The sequence below is a fragment of the Cydia pomonella genome, chromosome 2 (genome assembly GCF_033807575.1).
Source record: "Cydia pomonella isolate Wapato2018A chromosome 2, ilCydPomo1, whole genome shotgun sequence".
Taxonomy (NCBI): domain Eukaryota; kingdom Metazoa; phylum Arthropoda; class Insecta; order Lepidoptera; family Tortricidae; genus Cydia; species Cydia pomonella.
The window spans coordinates 3,990,045-4,002,609 of NC_084704.1; the positions used below are offsets into that span (position 1 = coordinate 3,990,045).

At 36.5% G+C, this 12,565-nt stretch overlaps 2 protein-coding genes and 1 long non-coding RNA gene across 3 annotated transcripts in view; 2 read left to right on the forward strand and 1 right to left on the reverse strand.

The window, feature by feature from the left end:
* The first annotated feature begins 301 nt into the window (after window positions 1-301).
* The window catches only part of LOC133531642 (uncharacterized), a 64,147-nt gene continuing 51,883 nt past the window's right edge, over window positions 302-12,565 (forward strand). The window contains exons 1-3 of the mRNA XM_061869978.1: window positions 302-585; window positions 2,451-2,600; window positions 6,246-6,319. Of these exons, the coding sequence (XP_061725962.1) occupies window positions 6,271-6,319 (49 nt within the window). The 5' untranslated portion in view covers window positions 302-585; window positions 2,451-2,600; window positions 6,246-6,270. The remainder of the gene's footprint in view (window positions 586-2,450; window positions 2,601-6,245; window positions 6,320-12,565) is intronic.
* The window catches only part of LOC133531637 (uncharacterized), a 72,461-nt gene continuing 63,081 nt past the window's right edge, over window positions 3,186-12,565 (forward strand). Inside the window, exon 1 of the mRNA XM_061869962.1 lies at window positions 3,186-3,339. The gene's annotated coding sequence lies outside the window, so the exon portion shown is untranslated. The remainder of the gene's footprint in view (window positions 3,340-12,565) is intronic.
* Window positions 9,477-11,209, reverse strand: LOC133531737 (uncharacterized). Its single transcript, XR_009801586.1, has 2 exons — window positions 10,695-11,209; window positions 9,477-9,519 (listed from the first exon to the last, which is right to left on the reverse strand). It is a non-coding gene; the product is annotated as an uncharacterized LOC133531737 (long non-coding RNA).

Here is a 12,565-nt window from a genome sequence, read left to right on the forward strand (position 1 = left end):
AGCTTTTTTTATTGTTCGTAGTTTTTTTGTACAAATGAATTGTAAATTGGAATTATGTATGATAGTGAGCTACATTTGCAGCGCTGATAACTAAACGCTGTAACGCGGCTAGAGATGCTCTACAAATATTTACTATCGATTATTTACGGATACATTTATCGAAAATATTTTTGTTGCTTACGTAGTAACCAGATATAATATGAATTCTTTATATTTTAGTCTGATTTTTCCTAAAATATATTTAATCAATTTTCTATTCGAAGTTAGTTTGAAGTCAATGGGAATAGAAACCGTAACTCATAGGAGCAACACTAAATGGCTGAATGACCCAGTCCATTGCCTTACCTCAGCAGGAGGCAATTTAAAAAAACAGCAAACAAACAAAAAATTGAAAATGGTTGGCTGAAATTTCCAGTTTGGCACGTGAATTAGATCGTTTAGTTTTTATTTTCGTTGGAATCAACAAGCCACCGTCAAGCTGGGTGCCAAAACGGTGGACAGGTTCCTGAGTTTAGCAGACGATAATTTTGTTGAAGATGTAAAAGACGATCTAAAATGTTTTATAGCCGAAAAAAGAGTTGACAGGTAAACAATTTTTGCTTTATTGTTATTTTCCGCACATTATTTTGTCCGAGTTGTGAGTCTTTTATAATTCTAATAAATTTTCGTGCATGATGAAAAGGCTTTTTAGATATGTTTATTTCATATCTCTTTGGTGGATGTACATTTCGTTATTCAGTTGTTATTTTCAAGGTTAAAATCCGTCAAAGATGTACGTAGGTCGCGGATTATATGGAGCGAGACAGCGGTGCGGACGCTAATAAATATTCATAAATGATCTATAAAATTGCTCGGATCATCATACGAGATTCCGTGCGGACACGCGACTACGCATTTTTTTTCTTTTATTTGTAATGACTTAGCGTTGTACCTAGTAGATTTAAATGAGACATGAATTAGGCACTAAATAAGGCATAATATAAAAATATTTTATAGTTATTGACGACGTTATATGATTTTACCGAGTGGTTTTTACTTGTATAGCCTAAACTCATTTTTTTTTCTTATTATGACTGACATAGGTAACTTTTTTTTATACAATTTATATTTTTGCAATGAGTAGCAAGTGTTTTTTTTTTGTTTTTATACATGTCTATTTAATATGTATTATTTTATTATAACTTAATTAGGTATACAATATAAACTTAACTTGTATTATTATCATTAAATTTGCCACAGTATATTCAGTAACCCAGTGTTTTCAGCATATCTATTAATACCTGCTCCAGTTAACACCAAGCTTCCTCTAGAATGGGGTCAAGGGATCAATTGGGACACTTCTGATTAGTTCAATTGAATCACCTTCAATCTTCTTTTGCTTTCACCTTGTCATTTGCTAAGTTCAAGATGTATTTACCACTTGTATTCTTTATTAATAATAATAAGCAAAGGTTGGCCCAATAATATGTTGACAAATTTTTTTAGGATTTTTTCTTGCTAAAGCCTTTTTACAAAACGGCATTAAATATTACAATTTTTAACTAAAATTATATTTAAAAAACCTTGCTTTAATAGCTGCAGCAGAAAAAAAAATTCAGGCATATTTTAAGGGTGTCAGTAATTATGTAAAATTGAACCCTACCACTTTGAAATAAAGTTGAAAATCATGCAAGAAATATATTCCCTCTGCCTTAGAAAGCTTTAAATTATTTACAGATGTCCTGCTTACATTAATTTTAAATATGTGTTGATCAATGTTAATTTTATAATTAATAGAACATGCAAAGGTTTTTGATTGGCTTATGATGTCAAAACACTTAAAAACATTTGAAGTCAGCTTTTATTCAAAAATAGTTCCTTAGTCAGAAATTTCTAATAAACTATAGTACGGCAGACCGGCTCCGGACTGCCAACTTTTATTATTTTTTCACTTATTTAATAAACTCAAATAGAAACAGACTGCAATGGTCATTTTATTTTAAAATCGGGACCCCTGAATAAAGTAATTGGTGACCTTTAAACTATAGTATTTTTCAAATTCTATGGGTTGGGTGACAGGTATCATCTCCATATCATTTATAACTTAAAAACGCAAAATCCCGTAAAATTAAATTGAAATGACACCTGTACTCATCGAGTATAAAAATACTAATAGTGAGGGTGTTCTGTGTAAAACTACTGTTTTTTTTTTTAATGCTCAACAAATTGCGGTCCGCCAGTCAGAATTATATGTTATTTATTCGAAATTGATACCAAACAACAACATGGACTCTTAGCAGTTTTGGAATAACCCCCACCCTGTGGCACCATAGATCGCCAATGGGTTCCCGATCTTAATAGGCTTAGGACTTACGGAACAATTATATGCCAGGTTTCAAACATTTTTTGTCGGTAAGAAGCTACAGCAACCAATTGAAAGACAATTTAATACTAATAGTGTATCATTTCAGCGTGCTGGTGTTCCCACCGGTGAGTAACTACCGGCGGTTCCTGATCCACCGTTGTGTGGAGGAGCTTGGCTGTCCGGAGCTCGCCACATTCTCCATCGGGGTGAGCGACGAGCGCAGGACGGTGCTCTGCTTTAGGGAGAAGATACTTCGGTAAGTCTTCTTGAGTTTTTTAAATTTAAATTAGTTTGTTTAGTCAGGTCAGTCATTAGGGTGTTTATTTAGTCACCTGCAATAATTTACGGGGTGAATATATAGGTCATATGAGCAACTGAAACAGAAATTTTTTTTTGTGATTTCCGGGTTCGTCCCCTAGTAAAAGTTGCTCAATATGACCTATATATTCACCCCTTAACCTTTTGAACGCCACGCCTATCGTACGCGGCGCGTAATCGTGAACCTTGTCGGTACGCATGAAGGTTGATATTGGGCTGTAGCCGCGCGCGTCATATGACGTCTTTGGCGGTCAAAAGGTTAAATTATTGCAGGTGTCTAAATAAATACCCTGTACATTGCTTTGTGAATTTCAAATTATTTTTTAAATAGATGCATAAAGACTGCAGGTCTCAAAAGTGCAGAAAGACAAGTATGCAAACTGTTTTAAAACAGACAAGAACCTCAAATTGACTGGTTGCAAAATACAATGTGATGGTAAAAATAAATATCATACAGTATGCAGTGCTGGGAGGCGATTTTTAGGGTTCCGTAGCCAAATGGCAAAAAACGGAACCCTTATAGATTCGTCATGTCCGTCTGTCTGTCCGATTCTGTCACAGCCACTTTTTTCCGAAACTATAAAAGCTATACTGTTCAAACTTGGTAAGTAGATGTATTCTATGAACCGCATTATGATGTTCACACAAAAATAGAAAAAAAACAATAAATTTTGGGGGTTCCCCATACTTAGAACTGAAACTCAAAAAATCTTTTTTCATCAAACTCATACGTGTGGGGTATCTATGGATAGGTCTTTAAAAATGATATTGAGGTTTCTAATATCATTTTTTTCTAAACTGAAAAGTTTGCGCGAGAGACACTTCCAAAGTGGTAAAAAGTGTGTCCCCCCCCCCGTAACTTCTAAAATAACAGAATGAAAAATCTAAAAAAAATATATGATATACATTGCCATGCAAACTTCCACCGAAAATTGGTTCGAACGAGATCTAGTAAGTAGTTTTTTTTTAATACGTCATAAAAATTAAAAAAAAATTTTTTTTCATCAAACCCATACGTGTGGGGTATCTATGGATAGGTCTTCAAAAATGATATTTAGGTTTCTAATATAATTTTTTTCTAAACTGAATAGTTTGCGCGAGAGACACTTCCAAAGTGAAAAAAATGTGTGTCCCCCCCCCCTCTAACTTCTAAAATAACAGAATGAAAAATCTAAAAAAAATATATGATATACATTGCCATGCAAACTTCCACCGAAAATTGGTTCGAACGAGATCTAGTAAGTAGTTTTTTTTTAATACGTCATAAAAATTAAAAAAAAATTTTTTTTTCATCAAACCCATACGTGTGGGGTATCTATGGATAGGTCTTCAAAAATGATATTTAGGTTTCTAATATCATTTTTTTCTAAACTGAATAGTTTGCGCGAGAGACACTTCCAGAGTGAAAAAATGTGTGTCCCCCCCCCTGTAACTTCTAAAATAACAGAATGAAAAATCTAAAAAAAATATATGATATACATTACCATGCAAACTTCCACCGAAAATTGGTTTGAACGAGATCTAGTGAATAGTTTTTTTTTAATACGTCAATAAATTAAAAAAAAAAATTTTTCATCAAACCCATACGTGTGGGGTATCTATGGATAGGTCTTCAAAAATGATATTTAGGTTCCTAACATCATTTTTTTCTAAACTGAATAGTTTGCGCGAGAAACAGTTCCAAAGTGGTAAAATGTGTGTCCAAAGTGGTAAAATGTTGAACAAGATCTAGCAAGTAGATTTTTTTTTAATACGTCTTAAATGGTACGGAACCCTTCATGCGCGAGTCCGACTCGCACTTGGCCGCTTTTTTAATTTCGAGCGCTCGATTACATCCCTCGAAAATCTGTGGACAACGATACGAATTATAGAAATTGGGAATCTAGTGGTATTGACCACTCGTTTACAATTATATTCGTAGAATTGAAATGCCTAGTAGAGGAAATATTATTATTAAAGAGAGAACACGAAATCGAGCGATCGAAATTAAAAAATCGGGCCCCTGTATGAAACATTATAAAAATTGGAGCTAATTTTAAACCGAAAGCTATTTTTTACCTGTATGAATGTCATTACAATAACGCGACATGAGAAATTTATGTCACATGTGTTAGAAATGTAAGATAATTTATATCATTATTATTTGGAAAACACCGTCTGTCATCAAACTATTTCTATTTAGATACTAGTTGTTAATATTTATATTGTCCGGGTTTCTAAACGTGCCCTAACTGACAGCCCAGCTGTCATGGGCGCGGGCTGTCAGGAGAGTTTTTTCCCGCGCCAACGTGAGCGTCGGTCGTCGGACTTAATATTATCATGTACTTAATTCACAAATAAATCAATTACTCAAGACCTAGTGCGTTTTATATCTTTCACATGAACATGATTGACCAATTCAGCTTAATGAATGTACACTTTCCAAGGTTTGACAAATATGCGGGGCACAATGACTCTTATGTTGTTGGAATAAAGTTGTCATTATTACATGTTTTTGTAAGGAGATTAAGGGCCAGTTGCACCAACTACATTTAGTGGACTGATCAACGTCACTGTCAACTATAAAAATTCCCATACAATAAAATTTTGCGAACGATTTAACGGAGACAGACTGACCATAGCTCTTGATGATAAGGATCATGACCGATTTTTTGTCATGTTTATAATTTTTTAACCTTTTAACCGCCGTAGTCTGATATATAAGACAAAACTTCGTGGAACTTCGTACCCGCGGCGATACGAGCACGATCGATGAATAATTCTAAGTGGTTAAAAGGTTAAAGAACAATTTTTTTCTACTCTATACAGCACAATCGGTTTTAACCCATGGTTTTTGACCACCACACATATAAAAGGTTAAAGGCATTCAAGTTTTGTCATCGCAAAACTTGTGGCTTGTGGTCGTCAGGAATGTTTGCTAGTTTTTCAAAAAGGGTCTTGTTCAGTATCTATAGTTTGGTGTCAGTAGAAAAAGGTCACATTTTTTTTCTAACTACACCCATAAGTTAAGGGATGGCCGCGAACTGTATACACGCGGTGCCGGGAGGCGCGAGCGGTGGTTCGCGCGGCACGATCAAAATGTATAGACTTAGAATGAATCTGTTTCGGACGACAGCGACACCGCTTGCAGCGCCGCCCGCCGCTCCGCTCGCCGCGTGCGTCCAGTCCGCGCCTTCGCTTGTACTTACTTACAGTAAGTACAGTGAGTTGCGAAATTGCATGGAGAAATTATGAATGAACTCATTCATAAAGTCGCCATACACTTTTACGGCTAATGGTACCTATAATATCATAACTTAACCCTTTGGACGTCAACTAACGCGCGCAGCTACGGCCGAATATCAACCTTCGTGCACTCTGACTAGGTTTACGATGACGCGCCGCACACGATAAGCATAACGTTCAAAGAGTGATGATGATATAGATCATGTCATTTAAGTGGACGTGCGTCTTGGTTCGTATTTTCATGCCATTAAGGGTTAGATTTGTCAAATTCGCGCGTCATCATGAATGACACGATCTATGTATATTGATGACTAGTTGCAAACTTTGTATTATTTTAGTGACTCTGTGTTGTTTTCAGGGATGAAGCTTGTGCTTTGCCGACCATGGGATTGACGCAGAACGAACGAGAAGATGCCAACATATCACACTCGGGTAAGTTCATTTTAAAATGTCTAAAGTCTAACCCCCTTATAAAACGTGGCAAACTTTTGTTAGTAGTCGCAGCCAACTGGTTAAATTAGCCAGCTTATTAGTCGCCTAGTCCGTTTATTAACCACGGGCATCTAATAAAAAGGCTGAAGAACCACCAGTCAAGTCATTGATGCAATGTTTAACCAGAAGGCTGAACGTCAATGTAGTCATTTAGTAAAATACATTGATGAATTTATTATTATGATGTTCGGTTAGATTTGAATTTTGATATTTATTTATTTTATTTTAAAGAAGAAAGAAAAAAGAAAAGTGATTAACTATCGACCTTAGCATCAAATTGGATCCGGCCGACCGGCTGGTTGGATTTAATGAATAGCCTAGGCGACTAATTAGCTGGCTAATTTATCCAGATGACTGCGACATATACAACGCGCCATTCTAAACCTTATCAGAATGCACGAAGGTTGATATTACACTGTAACCTTGCGGGTCACTTGACGTCTTTGGCAGTCAAAGGGTAAATGAAAAAGATTTAATTTATGTCTCCTGGTCTGGTGTTTGTTGTAAGAAGGGTAACAATCTTGAAACTCTTGCAGAAGTCATTCGTTTTTCTCACACTTACTAGGAAAGAAAGAGGCTAAAACTTTACAGGTTAGTTTCTAAACTATAATCCAGAGGTAACCTTTAGGAGCCTTATAGGATGGCGCGTGGTTATTAGCTACATTATTCAAATATACGACTAGGTAATATTGACTAAATCTATTTATAAGGATCTCCATAAAATTTTTGTCTTTAGTATTGAAATTGCGTCAGACATTTTTGCGCGGTTACAAGAAAATAGCATATTATAGTAGTTCGATTTGTAGCTGACCCCAAACGGCTAAGCCTTTGTCTATTGTTAAGTAAAACTGCACGTGCTACTACGGGCATAAAAAATGGTTCGGTCACTTTAACCGGTTATTGAATTATAACTCCTATGGAAATTGCAATAAGATTCAAAATGAACCAATGGAAAAATAATTTGCGATTTCTTGTGTGGTCCCTCTACGGTTACAGAGTGCCGGCGAGTCGAAAGCTACAGAACCAGTCTAAAATGTGTGCTCGAGATGCGTAACAAAGGCGCGTTATCGGAGAGCGCACCTACACTGGTTTTTTGAGCGTTGGACTAACCCGCGCTCTGGTGCTTATTAGAATTATACGACCCTTTTTGCAGGTAGTGGCACGTGCTGTTTTACTGAACAATAGACAAAGGATTAGCCGGTTGACGACCGGTTTGGCCTAGTGGGTAGTGACCCTGCCTACGAAGCTGATGGTCCCGGGTTCAAATCCTGGTAAGGGCATTTATTCGTGTGATGAGCATGGATATTTGTTCCTGAGTCATGGGTGTTTTCTATGTATTTAAGTATTTATAAATATTTATATATTATATATATCGTTGTCTAAGTACCCTCAACACAAGCCTTATTGAGCTTACTGTGGGACTTAGTCAATTTGTGTAATAATGTCCTATAATATTTTATTTATTTATTTATTAGCCGCTCGGGGCCAGCTACAAATCGAACGACTATAACATATTTAACGTACATCCTTAATTATATACGCTTCATATTACGCGGATTATCTCGTCACCACCACGAAACTCACGGAGAGCTCCCACGCGGAGATTACTCACCCATTGAATTCGTTTTGCGCACTGCACTCCAGAATTAGATGCCGCGTCATCATGTACTTAACGCCAGCATTGCAATATTTATACATTGCCTTCATACTTTTTATGTTATCTGGAAGAGATACTTTTATTAAGGTCCAGTTAACGAACACTAGCTAACACTCCAAAAATATACATTTTTACACGACCTTATTCTTAGTGTCTTAAAGGCGAGTAAATATATATTCGGAATGTTAGCTTGTAACGATGTTTTTTGTATAAACTTGTTTATGTGCAATAAAGTGGCATACATACATGCCATATAGGCAAATGAATGTTAGGAATGAATGTGGACGGACGGAGAGCGGATGGTAGACCCAAAAACGATGGATGGATTGTGTGAGAGAGGATATGAGAAAGAAAGGAGTGAGTGCTGAGGTGACGAAAGATAGAGGAGAATGGAAGAGAACATGTTGTGCCGACCCCGCATAATTTAGGATAAGGGCAGTAGGAAGAAGAAAGTGGGGCATACATACATACTTTTAAAAGCATAACAACACAGCACATATCAGGGCAGAGGAACAGTCTGCACTCCACATACATGTTTTTATGAACATTTGTTTTGCATAATTTTATAATAATACCAACATCACTTCCTAATTTAAAGTGGACAAACAATTTTTAAGTAACTAGTAGCTGATTGAATAATAAGAAGTATTTTACCGATTAAAATCTTGTTACGAAATAGACTTAGCACTTATATACCCAAAGTAAATTTCGCAAAAAGCACTAACCCGTGATACAACGTTGCAAAACAATCCCTCTATTAGCTAATCGTAGCACATAATTCAAGAGGACTGAACGCCCAAATGTTACACCAATTCAGCGCAATGATTATGCAAATACTTTCCTAACTTCCTAAAACTCTTATCTTTCTCAACCGTACACATAAGAATCTACCTTAACCCCTTGTCTTACAGTTGATTTCGGAATAACATAATTGTGAGATATTCGGTTGAGAAAAATTGCAACGCGTCTTGTGTTTAGTTCTTTTGTTATACGCGAACGTCGTTTGTTCTTGGCTATGAATTACCGTCATTATGGTTACTCGAATGCTCATTGTTCAAATAATTGGCACTGGGAACTAGTTTTGATATTTAACGCAAAATTGCAGTATTTATATTAAGTTTTTAAATGTAAAAATGTTTTGCATGTACCTATCTAGAGCAAATGCCATGAAAAAATTCACACGAAAGCTAGATTATATTTACGAGGGCAGGCTCTAAGCAAAACCGTAAAGTGATAAAGTTGGCTCGATATAAAAAATAAAAATTAAATTTAAAAAAAACATGAAAACAGGTCTATTTTTTATTTATTTTCAATCGTTATTCTGCATACTATAGGAGGAGTAGTATAGTTTTAAATAAAATAGCTGTACTTTCAGACCCGCAAACCCGCACAATCACCAAATCTTCCGTCGCAAGTCTCGCTCGGCGCGTCATATCTTTGGTTCCTTTCTGATTTCCTGGCTTTCCACCCCCTCTTAAATCGGCTGTGTGAAAATGGAAAATGGTTACTTTAATAATCTTTCACAAAAAAAGAACCGACTTTACAAAACAGTATGCAAATATGATCTTCATCATCAGTTCCACATCACCAAATATCGCTTTCCAAGAGAAAATGCACGAGTTACGGTCAGGGTTGCCATACGTTAGAAATTTTCCTGACATGTTAGGATATTTTGTCTTTTCTCAAAATTGCGGGCATAGAAGCTATGCTTATGCTACTAGCTACAGCGTATTGTGATAAGTGAAGGGAATTCATGAGCGTATTTTTGAAGTAATGACCGTCCAGGTAATGTCAGGCTGATGTCCAGGCTCTCAGGACATTCCATTCTTTCATATTAGTTAATAAACAATGCACAAATCACGGTGTGCCTTTAATAAACCATTAGTCCACTGTATATTTTATGTATTTCGTTTGTCTGTTATCTTCCGTGATTATTCTCACTTGTTGGTCTCGTCGGAAGGTCACCGCTGGAAGTCACCATCAACACTCAGTCTTTCTATGTTTTTGTTAGAATACGTAATTTGTCTCGCTTGTTTTTACGAATGAAAATAATTATATTCTATCCTAATATTTGAAGAACTCCCGCAATATCTCCAGGATCGTATTAGATCCTAACTTGGCGGGTTCCGCGAGGGTATTTAATAAAGATAATGGCTATAATTACTGGGATACGCAAAGGCGATGGGGGATCGCAGTCTTGTTAAAAAAAGAGAGAAAAGATAGGTTATAAACAGCGGAGAATAGAGGGTTGCAAAAATATTCTTTATGCACTGGGGGTTTGAGAAACATTGAACATAAAATACGCAAAATGACCGTGACCGATCCGCAAATATGCGCAAAGGCAAAGGAAACGCCGTAAGCTTGCGCAATTCCGTGAATCTTCCGAGACATTATCTTAATATTACGCCGTTATTAAACTTCTTGCCTCATTCGTTCAGTGAAATCTTGCGTTTTATAATGAGCTTTGCTGGGAGAAATGTTATTCAATCTTCCTGGCATGATGCATATTCTGACGTTAGTTTTAAATTACGTGCAAGATTGTATAGCTCTTCACATATATTTTATGCTATCTGTTCTGAAATTTTTATTTGACACTGATATTTTTTTCTAAAATCGATAATCTTCAATCATTACTATACACAGCTAATTATAGCTTACGTTTTGTGTTGAGGGGCTTTCCACCAGATCACTAATTCACTATTAATTGCTTGCGAAATTCTACAAAAAGAAAGAAAGAAAATTCATTTATTTATCGCCACAACATAGTACATAAAAAAGACACGCAGACATAAAAAAAAAGCATTTGGACACGAAAATAGGATCCCGCACTCAGCATAATGGCGCGGCAATCTCTAGTGCTGGTTTTCAATGGAGACCTGATTTAAATCTATGAGTTAGTGGCGAGACGCCAACGACACACAGAAAAACAGCTATCCATCATTCCTGCCTACATAACAATGATGTACAACAGCTAAGTATCGATCATAAGTACCAACATGTCAATAATGTATTCATGATCACGCTCATCTGGAATCGAAGCCATTACGTATGCAACACTAAACATTATACGACATTATTTATTGCAATAGAAGCCGTTCAAATTGGCATACTACAAGTAGTCCTTCAAATTCGTTGTTAAATACTTAGGAAAACCATCAGAGCAACTAGAGCAAGCATAGGGTTAGGGTCCATTAACTAACAGAGAAAGCATTAGGGTCCATTAGCACATGTTACTCTAAACTACAGATGTACAAGTTGCGGAGATTCCAAAAAGTTGAGAAAGTTCCTGAAAATTTCTGGGAAATTTCGATCGCTTATACAAAAATATGTGTAGTTTCTGAAATTTTGAATGTGGAAATTACGCAATAAAAGAAATTTTCCTACACACAAAATGGTAGAGACAGAGTCGCTTCCCAGTGTGAATCACAGCTGGGAAGCGACTCTGTCTGGGTGATTCGACAATCTCCTCTAAAAAAGGCCAGACGCCTTTCAAATTGCCACATAAGTCCTTGGATGGTGTCGTAAAATTGGTATAAGACGGCTTATGTATTCACGTTTCATTTTGGATATGGACAATTTCGATCCCCAAACATATAGATACAACAGTGGAGGTGTTTGCAGGTACCCTGATTTGACCGATCCTTCAGGATGTATCCCCTTTGCCTGCCTCGACCCAAGTTCTCGCGGTCCATGGCCGTGTTGCCAGTAGTATAATTTTATTTTTCCAACTACCCCTGTATTAATCGGGGTAACGTAATAATGTTTCCAAAGTTAAATTATTATTTCAATTGAATTGAATCGAACATGACAATGATAGAGACACAGTTGCTTCCCAGTCGCAATTCGAGAATCTCTTTGTCACGAAAAAAGGCCAGACGCCTTTCGAATTGCCACACGAGTCCTTGGATTGTGTCGTGAAATTGGTACAAGACGGCTTATGTATTCACAACGTTTGGTGTGTAAAGTCAATCAATTTGATGCAATCTAATTATACACGTATGGACGTTGTAATTAGTTTGCCTTGCTCCTGATAGTAGGTATAATGTACTGAGACGTTTCACGCTGAACTCTCTGCTTAGTGCAAGATTAATAATTATTATTAGCGAAATGATAGATTTGAAACTCATAGATAGAAATTCGCATTGTGCATGACTGCTTCAAAGTCATAGAAATTTATGGCACCCCTAGTTTCAAGAAACATTTGTTCCTATAGTCCCCGGCTGGCATGAAGTTAATTTTGACAGCTATGTATTGACCCTTATATTTACGAAGCTAAGATCTACCGTTTAACTGATAGCCATATTAATATAGGGTCAATTCATAACTCAAAATTGGCTTCTTTGTCGATTACTGTAGGCGTGTCGTGAGCCGACAAAACCCCGTTCCTGCCGCAATAAAGGCTAGACGCCTTTCCAATTGCCACACAAGTCCTTCAAACGCGTCGTTAAATTGGAACGAGATGGCTTATGTATTCACAACGACTCGTACAGTCAAATTCATGCAATTATACTTTAGGCGATTCTGTCACG